Below are 16754 nucleotides of genomic sequence, written 5' to 3'. Positions count from 1 at the left end.
GTGATTGAAAAGTGAAAGCAGAAGTCTCTCAGTCAAGTCCGACTCTGCGACCCTATGGACTATACAGTCCATGGAATTCTCCAGGCCAGAATACTGGAGTGGGTAGCCTTTCCCTCCTCCAGGGGATCTTTCCAACCCAGGGATTGAACCCAGGTCTCCAGCATTGCAGGTAGATTCTTTACCATCTGAGCCACCAGGGAAGCCCAAGAACACTGGAATGGGTAGCCTATTCTTTCTACAGTGGATCTTCCCTACCCAGGAATCGAATTGGGGGCTCCTGAATTGTGGGCAGATTCTTTACCAACTGAGCTATCAGGGAAACCCTAAGTGTCGTTAACTATTGATAATAATGTTGAGCATTAAACTAAACCAGGGTCTGTCCTGACATTTTACATAAGTTATCTTATGTATCTCTCAACACAGTTATAAAGTACTAATTATTCTTCTAACTTTACTCAGGGAAGTAAGGCAACTTGCCTAGGGTCTCAAAGACAGGAAGTGGTAAGACTGGGATAAATCTTGTTATCCAGCTACAGAGAGGTTAGCTGAATTACTCTCCATGCAGTGAAAGTGAAACTTAGTTGCACAATCGTGTCTGACTCTTTGTGATACCATGGACTGTAGCCTGCCAGGCTCCTCTGTCCATGGAATTCTCCAGGCAAGAATACTGGAGTGGGTTGCCATTTCCTTCTCCAGGGGATCTTCCAACCTGAGGATCAAACCCATGTCTCCTGCATTGCGGGCAGATTCTTTACTAACTGAGTCACTAGGGAAGCCCTTAAAATAGATGTTTCTGAGATTATTTCCTTGGAAATTATGCTCAGGAAGTCTCAGATGACATTACTACATGCAGAGAACCCAATTGCTCAAAAAATGCTAACATGGGCACCCCAGCAGCTGAAAAGGATTCCAGATGTCAGAATGAATATGTTTAGGAAGGGACTACATTTCCCAGTAGGCTTCCCAGGTGGCTCAGTGGGTAAAGAATCTGCCTGCAATGCAGGAGACACAGGAGATGCAAGTTTGATCCTTGGGTCAGGAAGATTCCCCTGGAGGAAGAAATGGCAACCCACTCCAGTATTCTTGCCTGGAGAATCCCATGGACAGAGGAGCCTGGTGGGCTACAGTCCATGGGGTCGCAAAAAGTTGGACACGACTGAAGCGACTGAGCACAGCACACTTCCCAGTGCAGAGACAGTTTCTGGGGTACTGAGGATGCACATTAAATTGCAAAATTAAGAAAGGTCATGCCCAAGCAGATTCTTGAGCAGTTCAAGACTCACATGCTTTAAAATTTTCGTGATTCTAACTGGTCAAAGATCATGCTGGAAGAAGTAAGAGAACTTTACTCAGAATCCAAGCCTGACTGGCGTCAGGGTGGTGACATGGACTACTATTTTAAAGGGAATCTAAGGATTTATATGGATTTCTCAGGTGGCTCTGAGAGTAAAGAATGTGCCTGCAAGGCAGGAGACACAGGTTCGATCCTTGTGTCAGGAAGATTCCCCTGGAGAAAGAAATGGCAACCCACTCCAGTATTCTTGCCTGGAGAATCCCATGGACAGAGGAGCCTGGTGGGCTACAGTCCATGGGGTCGCAAAAAGTTGGACACGATTGAAGCGACAGAGCACAGCACACTTCCCAGTGCAGGGACAGTTCCTGGGGTACTGAGGATGTGCATTAAATTGCAAAATTAAGAAAGGTCATGCCCAAGCAGATTCTTTAGCAGTTCAAGACTCACATGCTTTAAAATTTCCATGATTCTAACTGGTCAAAGATCATGCTGGAAGTAGTAAGAGAACTTTACCCAGAATCCAAGCCTGACTGGCGTCAGGGTGGTGACATGGACTACTATTTTAAAGGGAATCTAAGGATTTATATGGATTTCTCAGGTGGCTCTGAGAGTAAAGAATGTGCCTGCAAGGCAGGAGACACAGGTTCGATCCCTGCATCAGGACGATCTCCTGGAGGAGGAAATAGTAATCCACTGCAGTATTCTTGCCTGGAGAAACTTATGGACAGAGGAACCTGGTGGGTTACAGTCCATGGGGTCACAGAGTTGGACACAACCGAAGTAACTAAGCGTATGATTTATATATAATAGTCAGTTTTGCCATCTCTCTGCTCCTGAAAAATCAGATCCACCTGCAGATAACTAAGCAAAGACACATTCCAAATGTCTGACATACACCACACTTACAAAATATAAAAATCTGCTCTGTGCACAGAAGTGTAAGTGAAATTATATTCTATACCATGGGGAGTCTATTCTTTCTGAGAGTATTTCTGAGTAATTCCATGCTGCTGCTGCTGCTGCTAAGTTGCATCAGTCGTGTCCCACTCTGTGCGACCCCATAGACGGCAGCCCACCAGGCTCCCCCGTCCCTGGGATTCTCCAGGCAAGAACACTGGAGTGGGTTGCCATTTCCTTCTCCAATGCATGAAAGTGAAAAGTGAAAGTGAAGTCGCTCAGTCGTGTCCAACTCTTTGCGACCCCATGGACTGCAGCCTACCAGGCTTCTCCGGCCATGGGATTCTCCAGGCAAGAAGAGTACTGGAGTGGGGTGCCAGTGCCTTCTCCAGAGCAATTCCATGGGTACATACAAACATGGTATGACAATGGGGCAAGAGCATTTTCTTTTTCTATTTCCTTATAATGAAAAGTCACATGAAAGTCATATTAAATAGCATAATAAATGGTTAAAATGCTGTCAGGAAAACCTAGTGTTAATACTTTCCCTAATTTCTGATTCTAAGATTTCAGAAACATTGTGTATCACTTATGCCAACATTAAGATTCTCTTACAAGGATATGCATGAAACACATATCAGCTTCATATTGTGGAAATGAGAGTTAACTTACCATTCCGATGCATTTTCTGAGGATGCTCCAGATACTGAAGTCATTTCTGGAAAACATAGGGGAAGGCAGGCTTGTTCTGGAAAAAAAGAAAAATAATTTAACTTTAATAGCACTGGCAGTAGAAAAAAAAAAAAAAGGCTACTGTCATTACCATGAAAGCCACAGGCATACATTAATGAGACATTAATATGCATATAAAAATCTGCATGTGCAAATACAACAACATAAAAGATACTAAATATCACTAGTCATTAGGGAAATGCAAATTAAAACTACAATGAGATATCACCTCACACCTGTAATAGCATCACCCAAAAGATAAGGGATTACAAATGCTGACATGAATGTGGAGAAAAATGAAGGTTGTGCACTGTTGGTGGGACTGTAAACTGGTACAGCCACTGCAGAAAAAAGAGTATGGAGGGTCCTCAAAAGATTAAAATTGAACTCGCATAATATCTACCGATTCTACTTCTGGGAACACATTAAACACTAACTTGAAAAGATGTCTACACCCCATGTTCATAGCAGCATTATTTATGAAAGCCAAGACATGGTAACAACCCGAGGGTCCACTGATAGATGAACAAGAAGATGTGGTATGTATTTCTCTCTCTCTCTCTCACAGACATACATACCCACACACTCACAAAGAGAGGAATATTATTCAACCATAAAAAATGCAGAAACCCAACCATTTGCAACAAAATTGATGGGCCTTGAAGGTATTATGTTAAGTGAAACAAGTCAGACAAAGACATACACTTCACGATCTCACTTACATGTGGAATCTAACAGTAATGACAACGAAAGTCACATAAAACTCACAGAAAAAAGATCAGATCTGTGGTTGGAGAGTCATGGAGAAAGGAGGTCAACATGCACAAACTTTCAATTATAAGATAAAGAAGTACCATGAATATAATGTACAATGTGACTATAGATAACACTGGAAGATACAATTAAGATACATTGTGAAGTTAAGAAAGTAGATTTTAGAGTTCTCATCACCAGGAGGAAAAAAAAAAATGTTCTCTTTTTCTTTTATCTATATGAGATGATGGATGACACAATACTGCGAAATGTAATATACATGTAACTCAAACCACCGTACTGTACACCTTAACCTTAGTGAGGTATATCAATTATTTCTCAACAAAACTGGAAAAAAATGTGCATCATCATAGAGTGGCTAAAACAGGGTCATTCTGGGCTTATATCCCTAGTCACTGCTATTTTGGGCCCTGAAAAAGTTTCAGAGCAGATCAACTGGCCCCATATCTTCACAACTGTCCTGATCAGAATTCTCCTAACCCTCCTGTGCTGATGTCCAGCTATTCAAACCACCTCAGAGGGACACTGTTCTTTCACAAGCTGGCATATCTGACCTGCTGTCTGGTCTAAGACAGACCTATCACATTCTGATACTCAATAAATTATTTTCCTTTAGCTATTAAATAATGGAAACAAAAAATGCCATCAGAGAGCCTAGTATCAGGTTGTTTTTAAGAAATTAAGTGGGAAAATGCCATCTCCAAACCCAAAGTAAAATTTAGGCTGTGCATCATATATCAGTACTTTCCCAAAGATGCTGATACTGAACCAAACTCAACCAATTCTGGATATACGGGAAAATCCTTTACAAATTAACCTCTAGAGAAGGAATATTCCCAAAGCCTCTGCAGGAGCTGAGAAGTTGCTGAGAGGAGGGTGGCTGTTGTTGGCGAAGGGTCTGCTGTTCTGATGGGCAACATACCTGAGCTCAGGCATCCTGAGACCTCAGCTCTACCAGGGGCAGGAGCAGGGGGTGCCTGGAAAAACTTCCTGAAACACCTTTATAATGATGCTTTCTTTTCCATTCTCTTAGGTTATGGTCAAGGGTGCTGGTTTTCCAATGCTGTTTGAAACATACCCGTGTAACTAAAATATTAAAGAAAATTTGAGAGAATAGCATTGAGACATATACACTACCATGTGTGAAATAGATGACCAGTGAAAGTTGGATGTATGAAGCAGGGCACCCAAAGTCGGTGCTCTGGGACGACCTAGAGGGATGTGGTGGGGGAGGAAGGTGGGTGGGGGGTTCAGGATGAAGGGGACACATGTATACTGTGGCCAATTCATGCTGACGTATGGCAAAAACCATAACTATATTGTAAAGTAATTATCCTCCAATTAAAATAAATTTAAAAAAGAGAAAAGAAAATATTAAAATTTTTACCTTCTATAGAATCTATATTCTATAAACTTCGAATTATACAAGTTACTAAAATTTTAAGTTTTTAAATAAATAATATTTTAAGATCCTCCGTGGTAGAATCCTTCTGATTTTCCTTTTTTAGGAACATACACTGCTCATTTGGCAGATTTGTTATCTGCCCAATCTGCTGGATAAGTGGCCACAGATGGTACTGAAATCACATTCTCTATACAACCTAAGACTATCAATCTCGATGACATGAACAATCGAATCAAGGGGTAAAATCTCTGCCATTACCTAGCATTTGCATGTATAATAGTTTTACAGATGCATATCAACTACATTTTTCATTTCTTGTCTATTAAAAAACAAATTCTATGTCTAGGAAGTTATGAGTCTAAAATAAGTTTTGTGAAAACTGAATAAGGGACTGTATCGTCCCTGACAGATGCTTACATTTAATGTATGTGTACAGGTTACTATTCTAATTAAAGGCAAGAAGAACAAAAAAAAACGACATATTTTGCAAGCAAGAAGGCAGGAGATGAGAGACATCCAAGCTTTACTTGGAGTAGAGGTTTAAGTATTTGATGAATGAGTTTTGGAAATTTATAAGGCCTTTTGGTACACATTACTCCTTTCATAAAGAATCTAGAGGGGTATGATGGGGTGGGAGGTGGGAGGGAGGTTCAAGAGGGAGGGGACATGTGTATACCTGTGGTTGATACATGTTGATGTATGGCAGAAACCAACACAATATTGTAAAGCAATTATCCTTCCATTAAAAACTAAATTAAAAAAAAGAATTTGGTTTATGTTGTGCTACTCAAGAGATCAACACTAGGATCACTGGTGGAAGCTACAGGAGAGCTAAGGTAAATACAATATAAACCTAACATTCTATAAAGCTAACATAACAGCTAGGAGCCTCCCTGGTGGCTCAGTGATAAAGAATCCACCTGCCAATGCAGGAGACACAGGTTTGATCCCTGGGTCAGGAAGATTTCCCTGGAGAAGGAAATGGCAACCCACTCCAGTATTCTTGCCTGGAGAATCCCGTGGACAGAGAAGCCTGGCGGGCTACAGTCCATGGGATCGCAAAAGAGTCAGTCATAACTTAGGTACTACATAACAACATAATGGCTAACATAAAACATAACCTGTCTTATAGTTAATTCCAAATAGGGGAGACAAGAGATATCAACAAGGAAGGGCTTCAAACAGATGCTGGAGGACCCCTTTCGGTCATGGCCCTGATAGGCATTCCTGCGCTGGGTGGGAAGTTGGTCTCCATCAGCTCGTCCAGGGACATTGCTAAACATCTCACATGGAACGAGACAGGTCACCACACCAAAAAATTATCCAGCTTCTAAATAGCTTCTTGATGAAGGTGAAAGAAGAGAGTGAAAAAGTTGGCTTAAAGCTCAACATTCAAAAAACTAAGATCATGGCATCTGGTCCCATCACTTCATGGCAAATAGATGGGGGAACAGTGGAAACAGTGGCTAACTATTTTTTGGGGCTCCCAAATCACTGCAGATGGTGACTGCAGCCATGAAATTAAAAGATGCTTACTCCTTGGAAGGAAAGTTACGACCAACCTAGATAGCATATTCAAAAGCAGGGACATTATTTTGCCAACAAAGGTCCGTCTTGTCAAGGCTATGGTTTTTCCAGTAGTCATGTATGGATGTGAGAGTTGGACCATAAAGAAAGCTGAGTGCTAAAGAATTGATGCTTTTGAACTGCGGTGTTGGAGAAGACTCTTGAGAGTCCCTTGGACTGCAAGGAGATCCAACCAGTCCATCCTAAAGGAGAGCAATCCTGAGTGTTCACTGGAAGGACTGATGCTAAAGCTGAAACTCCAATACTTTGGCCACCTGGTATGAAGAACTGACTAATTTGAAAAGACCCTGATGATGGGAAAGATTGAGGGTAGGAGGAGAAGGGGATGACAGAGGATGAGATGGTTGGATGGCATCACCGACTCAACTCAGTGGACATGAGCTTGGGTAAACTTCAGGAGTTGGTGATGGACAGGGAGGCCTGGCGTGCTGTGGTCCACGGGGTCGCAGAGTCGGACACGGCTGAGTGACTGAACTGACCTGAACTGAATGTCAGTAGTGCCAAAGTTGAGAGACTTATCATAGAAATGGGACTTCCCCAGTGGCTCAGATGGTAAAGAATTCACCCGCAATGCAGGAGACCTGGGTTCAATCCCTGGGTCAGGAAGATTCCCTAGAGAAGAGAATGACTTCCCACTCCAGTACTCTTGCCTGGAGAATTCCATGGAAAGAACAACTTGGCGGGCTACGGTCCATGGGGTCGCAAAGAAGCTGGACACGCCTGAGCAACTAACATATACTGTATATACTGTATCACAGAAATATGAGAGTTACACAGATAATTTTAAACTTTGTAGTGTTTTTTTAAAAAAGCAACAAGATAAATTAATTTTAATAATATATTTGATTTAACCCAATAGGGTCCAAAATATTAGCATTTCAAATGTAATCAATGTAAAAATATTAGTGAGATATTTTATACTTCTCCCCACACCACGTCTTCAAAATCCAGTGTTGATTTTACACTTAGAGCACATCTCAATTTAGCTACCACATTTTTAACAAAGTGAAATGTAGTCTTACCAAAGCAGTAATGTTATGTTTAATGGCCAAATACTTTGTACTGCTTCACTTTTACAAACTATATTATGAAATTAACACAATAAAATCTATCCTTATTAAAATTAAATAAGACTAAAGACTCAGCTTCTTGGTCACACTAGACACATTTCAAATGCTCAAAAATCACCTGTGTCTACTATTGGACATAATGGATTTCCGTGATTACTTCTGAACACAAAAGGCTAGGATTGCTCTCAGATTGTAGAGAAGAGCACAAAATTACTCACTTACATGAGTCTAAAGTTAATGAGAAGCAAAACAGTCCACAGCCCAATCATTAAGAGGATGTGAAATCTGCAGTATTATCTAAAAAAGCAGAGGGAACAGATTTTTTTAAATTAGGTAGATCAAAGTTAAAAAAAAATGATTTGTACTTAAAAGGGTATGTTTTCTATATTTTAAATGTTCACTCCTTCCATGCGGGGGTAGGGAAGAATAATAAGAATTTCCTACTGATCTTGGATGAGGCAGCGTTACTCCAGGCAGAAATCAGAACCATGGAGAGCGGGCCTCAGAGTTTCCAGGCTGACCACACAGATCAATCATTCTCTTGCCTTCGAGTTTATCTGAGAGTCATTATCCTGAATTCTATGCTTCCTTTTTCCCTTCACACAGAGAGAAAACACCCTGTACCAGGGACTGAGAGCGATGTGGCCCGGTTCTGTTTTCAACCCTACAGATGCCACTCTGACTGTGGGCACAAGGGCACAATGACTGGTCTTTAAAGGAGGGTCCCGTCCCAGTTGCTTCATCTCCGTGCTGCTCGGGGCTCAGCCGCTGCCCCGACACCACGCCCTGCATCACAGCGTGTACACAGGCCCCCAGCTGAACCGAGTCAACGTGAAGCGTGACTCACAAAGGCTGTGCTGGGTTCCCCTTGGTCTGAACACGCTGTGCAAATTCAGACCACTGGCCCCCATATCTTTGGGAGATGCTTCTGTCTTCACCAGGCCACTGAGCTCCTCCAAGTCTTGGGAATGGGCACGGATGTGCCCCATGGGAACCCCAGCACATGCAGTGTAGGCCCTCACACAAGGGGAGGAAAGACCCAGGGGAAGGGATCCAGGGCTGCAGCCCATGCCCCTGCCTCCCGCTCAGTCAACCTTTTGCGACCCCATGGACTGTACAGTCCCTGGAATTCTCCAGGTCAGAATACTGGAGTGGGTAGCTGTTCCCTTAACCGGGGACTAATCTCCAGCAGGGTGATCTGGCTGGCTGATCTACTTCAGGTGGCAGCTACATCTGCAGTGAGAAAAGGGACATCTGAGATGGACCTAGAGATTGTCCTACTGAGTGAAGTCAGACAGAAAAAGAGCTACACAGATGATGTAGCCTATATGTTGAATCTAAAACTGGTTCAGGGTTGAGCTCCCTGTGTTATACAGCAACTTCCCATGAGCTAGTTATTTTACATATGGTAATGTATACGTTTCAATGGTACTCTCTCAATTCATCCCATTCTCTCGTTCCTTTCCCCCACTGTGTGCAAAGTCAGTTCTCTACATTTGCATCTGTATTCCTGCCCTGCAAACAGGTTCATCAGTACCATTTTTCTCGATTCCATATGTATGCATTAATATATATTTGTTTTTCTCTTTCTGACTTCACTCTGTATAACAAGCTCCAGGTTCATTCACCTCACTAGAACTGACTCAAATTTGTTCCTTTTTATGACTAATATTCCACATATACCACAACTTCCTCATCTATTTCATGTGTCAATGGACATCTAGGTTGCTTCCGTGCCCCAGTTATTGTAAATAGTGCTGCAAAAAACACTGGGGTACATATGCCAATTTTCAATTATGGTTTTCTTAGGGTATATGCCCAGCAGTGGGATTGCTGGGTCAGGTGGTAGTTTTATGCCTAGTGTTTTAAGGAATCTCCATACCGTTCTCCAAAGTGGCTGTTATCTATTTACATTCCCACCAACAGTCCAAGAGGGTTCCCTTTCCTTCACACCATCTCCCTCACTTATTGTTTGTAGATTTTCTGATGATGGTTATTCTGATGGGGAGTGAGGTCATAACTCACTGCAGTTTTGATTTGCATTTCTCTAATAATGAGAGATGCTCATGTGTTTCCTGGCCATCTCTAAGCAATGCGATTTTAAATGCACTCCAATGTGCTAATTTCAAGAAATGAGGTTTGTTGGTGTTCCATGGTATGCTTAAATTCCACAGTTCTTAATTTTGCCTATCTTCATTTATATCCTCTGTTATTTCTGTACACATCTGTCACTTACTAGAGACTCTGGTTCCCCCTGAGATCAGGGACGATGTCTTACTCTCTTCTGCATGCCCCACACTGCAGAGTATTTTGCATGTTAACAGGTGCTGTATGTTTTTACCTAACATCTCAAGTTAAAATGGGCAACAGAAAGAAAACCAGCAAAAAAATGAAAGATATGGATAAGTGGTAAGTGAGGCATGAAGAACACAGATAATCAAATTTTCTGCCTTTAAGTCATCTCTTAAGAAAACATTTTCAAAACCAAATTCCTTAACATACACTTTCAGTTCCATTTCTTAAATCTTCTGAAGGAATAACCATTTTTAGCAGAATATTCATTAGGATATTTAGAAAAGCATAAAACAATCTAATTCTAACCTTTGATTCAAGATAAAAAGAATCCTAAGAACTAAAAATCTAAGAAAATAATTTCATAGAGAAGCAGACTTTAATACATGTATAACTGTAACACTGAAAATTTGTATGTGTCCACTTACACATGTATTGTGTGTTTTATACTTATGTGTGTGTATCTTCTTGCGATCATTAGGTGCTTATCACCTCTCCTTTTCAACTATCAGAATTCTTCTTCTCTTTCCCCCCAAATCATCCCTTCCATAAGTCCCAATTTAAATATGACCCTAACGAACACAGCTGGTATTTGAAACTAACCATTTGTAATTTTGCTTGCACTACTGATGTTTGCTAAACACCCAAAATGAAAGTCTTCCAAACAAGGAAACCATTAGGAATAAACTACAGAATAGAATTATATTCAAAAAATTGAAGACTAGATTTCAAAATGATGCTGCAGGAGTAAATTATCATAGTAATTAAAAGCCTTATTTTCACAAATTACATAAAATCTTACATAGTTCATCTGGGGTACAATTCGCAAATCTTTTATCAACGTTTAAAGAAAATAATGGGCAGAAAAGCCTAGTAATCTCAACACTAATGCAAAAAGATACTCTTACTTAAAAGTTAATTAAAAACTACCAAGTTCCATTTTTGGAAATGGATCACTCCTCTCTATCCTTTCTTCCTCCTTGTCAAGACAAACAACCATAGAGAATATAACATTCTTATTAACCCTCCACTCATTACTGAAGGACATGCAAGGCTTCTCTTGAGCATTTACTTAAATTCTTATTAACTGAGATTCTAAACTCTGTTGAACCTGTGGTTGGAACACCGCAGGTACTAAGTAAATGTTGAGATTTTATGTCAGTTGGCTTTCTATTAACTAGGGCTCTAGGTTGAGTCCCACAATCCATTTGTCCTAAAATTTTTCAATAGCAATCAAAAAGGGCTATTTATTTACTCTCAAGCTGTTATGTCATTCTCATTAAAAGATACTGATGAAGTTAACTTGAAGAACACACATCATTAATGATACTAGGCAGAACCAAGGACAATGGTTAATATTTGGGGGAAGCAGAGGCAAAGATTTCTTAGAGTGAACCCAAAAACGCCCTAACATAAGAGAAAAATTGTAAAATAGATTTCATTAAACCAAAACCTTCTGTTCAAAGAAGGTATTAAGATGTCTATTTATTATTAAGGCAATGGAAAGGTAAGCTATTAACTCAGAGAAAATATACATGCTACATATGTCAATCCTAAAGGAGATCAGTCCTGGGTGTTCATTGGAAAGACTGATGCTGAAGCTGAAACTCCAATACTTTGGCCACCTGATGTGAAGAGTTGACTCATTTGAAAAGACCCTGATGCTGGGAGGGATTGGGGGCAGGAGGAGAAGGGGACGACAGAGGATGAGATGGATGGATGGCATCACTGACTCAATGGACATGAGTTTTGGTAAACTCCGGGAGTTGGTGATGGACAGGGAGGCCTGGCGTGCTGCAGTTCATGGGGTCGCAAAGAGTCGGACAGGAGTGAGCGACTGAACTGAACTTAACATATATTTTATAAAGGATTATATCCAGTGCTCACTTCAGCAGTGTATAGCTAAAACTGGAACGATACAGAAAAGATTAGCATGGACTTGGCTCAAGGATGACGCAAAGTCATGAAGTGTTCCACATATTTATAAAATTGATAATTAATGAGAATCTACAGGAGCTACCCCACGCCCGAAGTCAGGGGCAGCTGCCGAGAGGAGCTACCCCACATCTGAGGTCAGGGGCAGCGGCCGAGAGGAGCAACCCTACATCCAAGGAGCGGCTGCTGCTTGGGCGCAGGAGGGCTGAGAGGAGCTACTCCACGTTCAAGGTCAGGAGAGGTGACCTCGTCCAAGGTAAGGAGCACCGGCTGCGCTTTGCTGGAGCAGCCGTGAAGAGATACCCCACGTCCAAGGTAAGAGAAACCCAAGTGAGACGGTAGGTGTTGCAAGAGGGCATCAGAGGGCAGACACACTGAAACCATAATCACAGAAAACTAGCCTATCTGATCACACGGACCACAGCCTTGACTGACTCAATGAAACTAAGCCATGCCGTGTGGGGCCACCCAAGATAGACGGGTCATGGTGGAGAAGTCTGACAGAATGTGGTCCACTGGAGAAGGGAATGGCAGACCACATCAGTATTCTTGCCGTGAGAATCCCATGAACATTATGAAAAGGCAAAATAATAGGATACTGAAAGAGGAACTCCCCAGGTCGGTAGGTGCCCAATATGCTACTGGAGATCAGTGGAGAAATATCTCAAGAATGAAGGGATGGAGCCAAAGCAAAAACAATACCCAGTTGTGGATGTGACTGGTAATAGAAGCAAGGTCCGATGCTGTAAAGAACAATATTGCATAGGAACCTGGAATGTTAGGTCCATGAATCAAGGCAAATTGGAAGTGGTCAAACAGGAGATGGCAAGAGTGAATGTCAACATTCTAGGAATCAGCAAACTAAAATGGACTGGAATGGGTGAATTTAACTCAGATGATCATTATATCTACTACTGTGGACAGGAATCCCTTAGAAGAAATGGAGTGGCCATCATGGTCAACAAAAGAGTCCAAAATGCAGTACTTGGATGCAATCTCAAAAATGATAGAATGATCTCTGTTTGTTTCCAAGGCAAACCATTCAATATCACAGTAATCCAAGCCTATGCCCCAACCAGTAGCACTGAAGAAGCAGAAGTTGAACGGTTCTATGAAGACCTACAAGACCTTTTAAAACTAACACCCAAAAAAGATGTCCTTTTCATTATAGGGGACTGGAATGCAAAAGTAGGAAGTCAAGAAACACCTGGAGTAACAGGCAAATTTGGCCTTGGAGTACGGAATGAAGCAGGGCAAAGGCTAATACCGTTTTGCCAAGAGAACACACTGGTCATAGCAAACACCCTCTTCCAGCAACACAAGAGAAGACTCTACGCATGGACATCACCAGATGGTCAACACAGAAATCAGATTGATTATATTCTTTGCAGCCAAAGATGGAGAAGCTTTATACAGTCAGCAAAAACAAGACCAGAAGCTGACTATGGCTCAGATTATGAACTCCTTATTGCCAAATTCAGACTTAAATTGAAGAAAGTAGGGAAAACCACTAGACCATTCAGGTATGACCTAAATCAAATCCCTTATGATTATACAGTGAAAGTGAGAAATAGATTTAAGGGACTAGATCTGATAGACAACTTGATGACCTATGGATGGAGGTTTGTGACATTGTACAGGAGACAGGGATCAAGACCATCCCCATGGAAAAGAAATGCAAAAAAGCAAAATGGCTGTCTGGAGAGGCCTTACAAATAGCTGTGAAAAGAAGAGAAGTGAAAAGCAAAGGAGAAAAGGAAAGATATAAGCATCTGAATGCAGAGTTCCAAAGAATAGCAAGGAGAGATAAGAAAGCCTTCCTCAGCAACCAATGCAAGGAAATAGAGGAAAACAACAGAATGGGAAAGACTAGAGACCTCTTCAAGAAAATTAGAGATACCAAGGGGACATTTCATGCAAAGATGGGCTCAATAAAGGACAGAAATGGTATGGACCTAACAGAAGCAGAAGATATAAGAAGAGGTGACAGGAATACACAGAAGAACTGTACAAAAAAGATCTTCACGACCCAGATAATCATGATGGTGTGAACACTCATCTAGAGCCAGACATCCTGAAATGTGAAGTCAAGTGGGCCTTAGAAAGCATCACTACGAACAAAGCTAGTGGAGGTGATGGAATTCCAGTTGAGCTATTTCAAATCCTGAAAGATGATGCTGTGAAAGTGCTGCACTCAATATGCCAGCAAATTTGGAAAACTCAGCAGTGGCCACAGGGCTGGAAAAGGTCAGTTTTCATTCCAATCCCAAAGAAAGGCAATGCCAAAGAATGCTCAAACTACCACACAAATGCACTCATCTCACATGCTAGTAAAGTAATGCTCAAAATTCTCCAAGCCAGGCTTCGGCAATACATGAACCATGAACTTCCAGATGTTCAAGCTGGTTTTAGAAAAGGTAGAGGAACCAGAGATCAAATTGCCAACATCTGCTGGATCATGGAAAAAGCAAGAGAGTTCCAGAAAAACATCTATTTCTGCTTTATTGACTATGCCAAAGCCTTTGACTGTGTGGATCACAATAAACTGTGGAAAATTCTGAAAGAGATGGGAATACCAGACCACCTGACCTGCCTCTTGGGAAATCTGTATGCAGGTCAGGAAGCAACAGTTAGAACTGGATATGGAACAGCAGACTGGTTCCAAATAGGAAAAGGAGTACATCAAGGCTGTATATTGTCACCCTGCTTATTTAACTTATATGCAGAGTACATCATGAGAAACGCTGGACTGGAAGAAACACAAGCTGGAATCAAGATTGCCAGGAGAAATATCAATAACCTCAGATATGCAGATGACACCACCCTTATGGCAGAAAGTGGAGAGGAACTGAAGAGCCTCTTGATGAAAGTGAAAGAGGAGAGTGAAAAAGTTGGCTTAAAGCTCAACATCCAGAAAACGAAGATCATGGCATCTGGTCCCATCACTTCATGGGAAATAGATGGGGAAACAGTGTCAGACTTTATTTTTTTGGGCTCCAAAATCACTGCAGATGGTGATTGCAGCCATGAAATTAAAAGACACTTACTCCTTGGAAGGAAAGTTATGACCAACCTAGACAGCATATTAAAAAGAAGAGACATTACTTTGTCCACAAAGGTCTGTCTAGTCAAGGCTATGGTTTTTCCAGTAGTCATGTATGGATGTGAGAGTTGGACTGTGAAGCTGAGTGCCGAAGAATTGATGCTTTTGAACTGTGGTGTTGAAGACTCTTGCGAGTCCCTTGGACTACAAGGAGATCCAACCAGTCCATCCGAAAGGAGATGAGTCCTGGGTGTTCATTGGAAGGACTGATGCTGAGGCTGAAACTCCAATACTTTGGCCACCTCATGCGAAGAGCTGACTCACTGGAAAAGACCCTGATGCTGGGAGGGATTGGGGGCCAGAGGAGAAGGGGACGACAGAGGATGAGTTGGCTGGATGGCATCACCGACTCAATGGACATGAGTTTTGGTAAACTCCAGGAGTTGGTGATGGACAGGGTGGCCTGGCGTGCTGTGATTCATGGTGTCACAAAGAGTCGGACACGACTGAGCAACTGAACTGAACTATATCCAAATGGGAAGGAAATTCAAAAGAGAGGGGATATATGTAAACATGTAGCTGGTTCACTTTGCTATACAGCTGAAACACAACACTGTAAAGCAACTATATTCCACTAAAAATTAATTTTGAAAATTGAAAAAAATTATATCCAAAATATAGAAAGAGTTCCTATAAATCAATAATACAAAGACATACAACCCAATTTAAAATGGGCATAAGCCTCAGGCACTTCCCTAAGAAAACTTTAAAACTGACTCATAAATGCATGTGTAAGTGCTCAAAATCATTTACGAAATGAAAATAAAACCAGGACGTGATTCTGTGTTATACCCATAAAGCATCAAACGTTGGTGAGCTTGCAGAGTAACTGAAATTCTCACACACAGAGAAACAGTACACTGACTTTGGCAAACATTACAGTAACTTTCTATAGCTAAGTACACACCCTCTCTAGAACCCCCAAATGCTACTCCTACAGAACAAAGTGAAAAACTGGCCATAAGGAAGATGTGTTTAAGAATGCTTAAAGCAGCTTTATTCAATAAAACTCCCAAGTGAGAAAAGCCCAAATGTCCATTAACAGGGATACAGAGAAACAAACTGCTGCATATTCAAAGGATGGCATTATCACTCAGCATTAAAAAAACTGAACGCTGAAACACATGACATGGATGACTCTCAGAAACACTGAGCGATTAAGACCACACTAAAAAAAAAAGATTACATGCAACACATTGCTGTGTTTCAAATGGATAACCAACAAGGACCTTCTGCACAGCACCTGGAGCTCTGCTCATTGTTATGCAGCAGCCTGGATGGGACCAGGGTTTGAGGAAGAATGGATACATGTATGGCTGAGTTCCATCCCTGTTCACCCGAAACTATCACATTGTTAATGGCTATACTCCAATACATAGCAAAAAGTTAAAAAAAAAAGAGAGACCATGCACTTTCCATCCGCAATGCAGTTCAATAATAGACAAGACTAATCTATCGCGACAGAAATGAGAATGGAGGGTGGTTATGGGCGGTGGGCGGGGAGTGACCAGGAGACAGTTACAGGGAACTTTCTGGAATGATGGAAACAGTCTACATCTTGATGAGGGGAGGGAGGGTTTGTTACATGAGTATATGAATTTGCCAAAACTCATCAAATTGTATATTTAAGAGCTTGCATTTCAAAGTATGCTAACTTTACTTCAA

General features: G+C 41.4%; 1 protein-coding gene and 1 non-coding gene across 14 annotated transcripts in view; one reads left to right on the top strand and one right to left on the bottom strand.

Annotated features, from left to right (window-relative positions):
* Positions 1–16754, bottom strand: part of OSBPL1A (oxysterol binding protein like 1A) — a 228779-nt gene that overhangs the window by 35551 nt on the left and 176474 nt on the right. For all 13 annotated transcript variants that reach the window (XM_055559777.1, XM_055559775.1, XM_055559780.1 and 10 more), the window contains one exon: positions 2864–2939. In XM_055559777.1, the coding sequence (XP_055415752.1) occupies positions 2864–2939 (76 nt within the window). The remainder of the gene's footprint in view (positions 1–2863; positions 2940–16754) is intronic.
* On the top strand, positions 11929–12034 carry LOC129636363 (U6 spliceosomal RNA). Its single transcript, XR_008706902.1, has one exon. It is a non-coding gene; the product is annotated as a U6 spliceosomal RNA (small nuclear RNA).

Source organism: Bubalus kerabau, chromosome 21 (genome assembly GCF_029407905.1).
Source record: "Bubalus kerabau isolate K-KA32 ecotype Philippines breed swamp buffalo chromosome 21, PCC_UOA_SB_1v2, whole genome shotgun sequence".
NCBI classification, from domain to species: domain Eukaryota; kingdom Metazoa; phylum Chordata; class Mammalia; order Artiodactyla; family Bovidae; genus Bubalus; species Bubalus kerabau.
This window is presented reverse-complemented; position numbering and strand designations above follow the sequence as displayed.